General features: G+C 58.5%; 1 protein-coding gene across 1 annotated transcript in view; it reads left to right on the top strand.

Moving 5' to 3' along the window:
• The first annotated feature begins 243 nt into the window (after positions 1-243).
• The window catches only part of PROKR2 (prokineticin receptor 2), a 25,440-nt gene continuing 21,596 nt past the window's right edge, over positions 244-4,087 (top strand). The window contains exons 1-2 of the mRNA XM_012639266.1: positions 244-477; positions 2,702-3,167. Coding sequence (XP_012494720.1) covers positions 2,710-3,167 — 458 coding nt within the window. The 5' untranslated portion in view covers positions 244-477; positions 2,702-2,709. The remainder of the gene's footprint in view (positions 478-2,701; positions 3,168-4,087) is intronic.

A 4,087-nucleotide genomic window follows, 5' to 3' on the forward strand; every position in this document is an offset into this window, starting at 1 on the left:
TAGACCTCCAGTCTCCTGTTACAGTTCCAGTCCTGCACACCCAGAGCTTCGGCTGCCTGGGAACCCGCACCAGCGTGGCAAGAGCTACGGCGCCCCGCGCCCTGGGCGCGCCAGCCCGAGGGCACGCGGTGGGGTGCGGGAGCCAGGCACCCACCCTCGGCTTGGGCTCGGAGACAGGCTGGGGACCCCGGGGCGGAGCCGAGTGCAAGGCGGGGCGCACTGAGCCGGGTCCGAGGCGCCGGGAAGAGCTGCGGGGGCGGAGCGCCAACTCCAGCGGGAAGAGAGAGACCGCGACACGCCGGGAAGCGAGCTGGCGCTCGGAAGAAAGGGACATCCCCGCAACGCAGCGCCTCTGTAAGTGCAGGTCCAGGTCCCCGGGGCGAAAACCCAGCGGCCCGGTCCCCGCCCACCCACTCCAGGACCCTCGCGTGAGCCGCCGGCGCCGCAGAGCGCACAGGGAACGGGGCACCGAGGCAAGTAAGGAGTCAGATGCGCGCAGTCGGGGACTCGGGAGGTGCGGTGGGGGCGTCGCCTGGGCTAGAGCCTCGGATACCCACTTATTTCTGCGGGGCATTCGGGCTGCTCTGCCTCTCCTGCCACTCTCGAGATGCGCCCGGGCTGGCTTGCGAATCGGTTCCGGGAGATCCTCTTGCGGCCCTCCAGGACCGGGCGGGGGCGGTAAGCAGGGACTGGGGCGTGTGGCCGCGGGCGAGGGAAGCCAGAGGGTCGCTGGGCTGGGGCACGAGCGCCAAATTGCCAGGGAGAGCGCGGGCAGGGGGGCACCTTCCTGAAAGCAGAGCAGAAAAGAGCAGGCGTCTGTGGGAAAATTCCCGCGCACCGCATCCTCCGGCCGCCCCGCGCTTTCTTCCTGCCCGCGGCCCCGCGGGCTTTGCTTCTCGAGCCTGAATTTCTGACTCGACTCCCGCCCCTGCCAGGGCGGCGCCTCGGGAGAGCGCGCGGACGCGTCGATGAGCTGGGGAGGGGGCTGCTGGAGCGGGGTGGTCTGGGCCGGGAGGGTGGCACCTCCTGCGAAACGGGGCCGGGACCCGCCCCAGCCCGGTGCGCGCCCTCTCATTTCGGGTAGGGGGCGGGGAAGCCGCGGAGCACAGAAGCCGAGAGGGCCAGGACTCCTGCTTCTCGGGTCTCCATCTGGGCATTCTGCGGAGACTGGGGTCTCGAGTGGGACGGAGAGGCGCTCGGGCATGCAGGTGGCGAGCGCGCCCCAGGTTGGGGTGCCCCTGCCATCCTCCTGACTCCTGTTCCTTGCTGGGGCGCAGTTCCTGTCCCTCGGTGTCGCCTTCCCCTCGCAGAGGCGACCAAGCCCGTTGTCCAGTTTGGTCCCCTTCTTGCTACCAGTATCCCGCGGCCCCCACACTTGGAGTCTTTTCCAGGTGTGCCGAGAGGTGGAGGGAAGGCCACACAGCTGGACGGCCAGGGCCCCCTTCCTCAGGTGATGGGGTCCAGGCTCTTCTTCAGGCCCCTCGGTGATGCCTTGTACCCCACAGCGCCCTGTCTCCCGAAGCCTCAGTACTTCGAGACTATTTCCTCCCCTATGGGGATACTGAGGCACTGAGAATATAAAGGACTTAGGCAATGAAGGACAGTTCCCCCCTCGGGCTTTTCTGGGTGTTCGATGACCACCCCTCATTCCTCCCCTCACCCTTGGGGGCTGACTTCAGTTAAGCCAGGTTTTGGAGTGGCCACCACTCCCATAGGACACAAGCCTGGGTGACAAGACATAATGCCTCCTAGTCAAGGTTGACTTTGGGTGGAGAACTGGGGCTGGAGGGAAAAGGGAGGGAGGGGAAGCAGACAAAGCATTTCTTTCTAGACCTGGTCCCCAAAAAACAGAAGAGCAGCAGGAGCATTCCCTCCCAACCACAGCCCCTCCACCTACAGAACCCTGGGCAGGATCCTCATCCAGCCCCCACTGTGCGCCAGGCCCTGGACTGGGCAGCAGGAATTGGGTTTACAGGAAGACTGGAACTCCGAGAGCATAAATCAGTGGCCCGGGATGACTCAGTCTGTCCCTGTGAAAATGGATTTGGTGGTTTCCAAGTCCATGGTTTGGCCAGGACAGAGGAGCCCTGTCCTGCTTTAGTGGAAAGACCCTACCGAGTTCCAGCCCTCCCACTTCTTTGTCCCCGGTGGCAACAGGTGGCGCAACATTGTGACTGCCATAGAACCCTGAGCTAGCTTCTGGGAACAGCCTTAGAAAATTTCCAGAAGACCCTTGTGGGGGCTGATGCATTTGGGGCAGGAAGATAGGTGTGATGCGCAGTCAGACAGGCCCTGGTCCCTGGGAAAAGGGCACGGGTGCACACTCTTAGGTGTCTCTGGAGAGTCCAATCCATCCTATGCTCAGTCCTTCCTGACAGCTGGGCAGCCAGTGGAGGGTGTCCCAACTTCCAGATCTCATGTCTCCTCTCCTCTGCATCCTGCGTAGCTCTTTCTGGGGGTTGGCAGTAGGTCTCATTGGCCTATGCCTGGGAAACTCAAGGAATGCCACCAGATATTCTTCTGCATGCTGTCCACTGGTTGTGTCTCCTTCCAGATCCAGGATGGTGAGTCACTTCTCCCCAAGGATGTGGGCAGGGTGCCAGTCTCACTGACCTTGTGAGAGCAGAAAGTCTGGACCCCCCAGTTTGGAGCGCTCAGACCCCTTAGCCCCTGCATCTCCCTCACACCTCTTGCCCTGCAGGCCTCACCATGGCAGCCCAGAATGGAAACACTAGTTTTGCACCCAACTTTGATCCACCCCAAGACCACGCCTCCTCCCTCCCCTTCAACTTCAGTTATGGTGACTACGACCTCCCACTGGATGAGGGTGAGGACGTGACCAAGACACGGACCTTCTTTGCAGCTAAGATCGTCATTGGCGTGGCGCTGGCAGGCATCATGCTGGTCTGTGGTATTGGCAACTTTGTCTTTATTACTGCCCTCGCCCGCTATAAGAAGCTGCGCAACCTCACCAATCTGCTCATTGCTAACCTGGCCATCTCCGACTTCCTGGTGGCCATCGTCTGCTGCCCCTTCGAGATGGACTACTATGTGGTGCGCCAGCTCTCCTGGGAGCACGGCCACGTGCTCTGTGCCTCTGTCAACTACCTGCGCACGGTCTCTCTCTACATCTCCACCAACGCCCTGCTGGCCATTGCCATTGACAGGTGAGGGTGCTGGGTAGGGGTGGACAAGGGAGCCGGGCCAGGCTGTCTCTTTCCTGGCTTCAGCCCTGCAAGACCAGCATTCTCCAGGTATGAATGCTGACTGATCTTTCGAGGTGCAAGAGGAGACCTTGTTTCTCCTGTTGTGTTCTTTTCCCCAAAAATGTGAGCAAGAGTGAGGCTTCTGAGTGCCCCAGCGCTGGGCCATGTCCAAGATACCATGTCTGCCTCAGATACAGGCATGTCACGTGACAGCATATGGCCTCCAACAAAGGGAAAAGTGGAAAGTTCAGGCAGCTACTACTTAGAAGCCATGTGAGAGTTAACCAGGGCAGCTTTCAGCCAAGACCAAGTTTGGTACCAAGGTTTTCCTGTAACCACTACCGAGGCCGCAATGTAAAACATTTCCAACACCTAGAAAATTTCCCATGCTCCTTCCCAGTCAATCCTCCCACCCAGGCAACCACTAATTTGATTTCTATCATCATAGTTTAGTGTTGCCTGTTCTTTAACATCATAAAAAAGGAATCATACAGTTTCTACTCTTGTTTTCAATGACTTTGTTGCAGAGCTCATTTTTTATTTTTGCTTTCTAAAATTATTTTTTCCAAAATTTTTACAGGGGTACAAACGTTTAGATAACATATATTGCACTTGCACTGCCCAAGTCGGAACTGCAAGCGTGCTCAAATAGCTGATTTTTTTTTTTTTTTGAGACAGACTCTTGCTCTGTTGCCCGGGCTAGAGTGAGTGCCGTGGTGTCAGTCTAGCTCACAGCAACCTCAAACTCCTGGGCTCAAGCAATCCTTCTGCCTCAGCCTCCCGAATAGCTGGGACTACAGGCATGCACCACCATGCCTGGCTAATTTTTTTTCTATATATTTTTAGTTGTCTGATTAATTTCTTGCTATTTTTAGTAGAGA

The sequence above is a fragment of the Propithecus coquereli genome, unplaced genomic scaffold (assembly GCF_000956105.1).
Source record: "Propithecus coquereli isolate 6110/MARCELLA unplaced genomic scaffold, Pcoq_1.0 Scaffold139, whole genome shotgun sequence".
NCBI classification, from domain to species: Eukaryota; Metazoa; Chordata; class Mammalia; order Primates; family Indriidae; genus Propithecus; species Propithecus coquereli.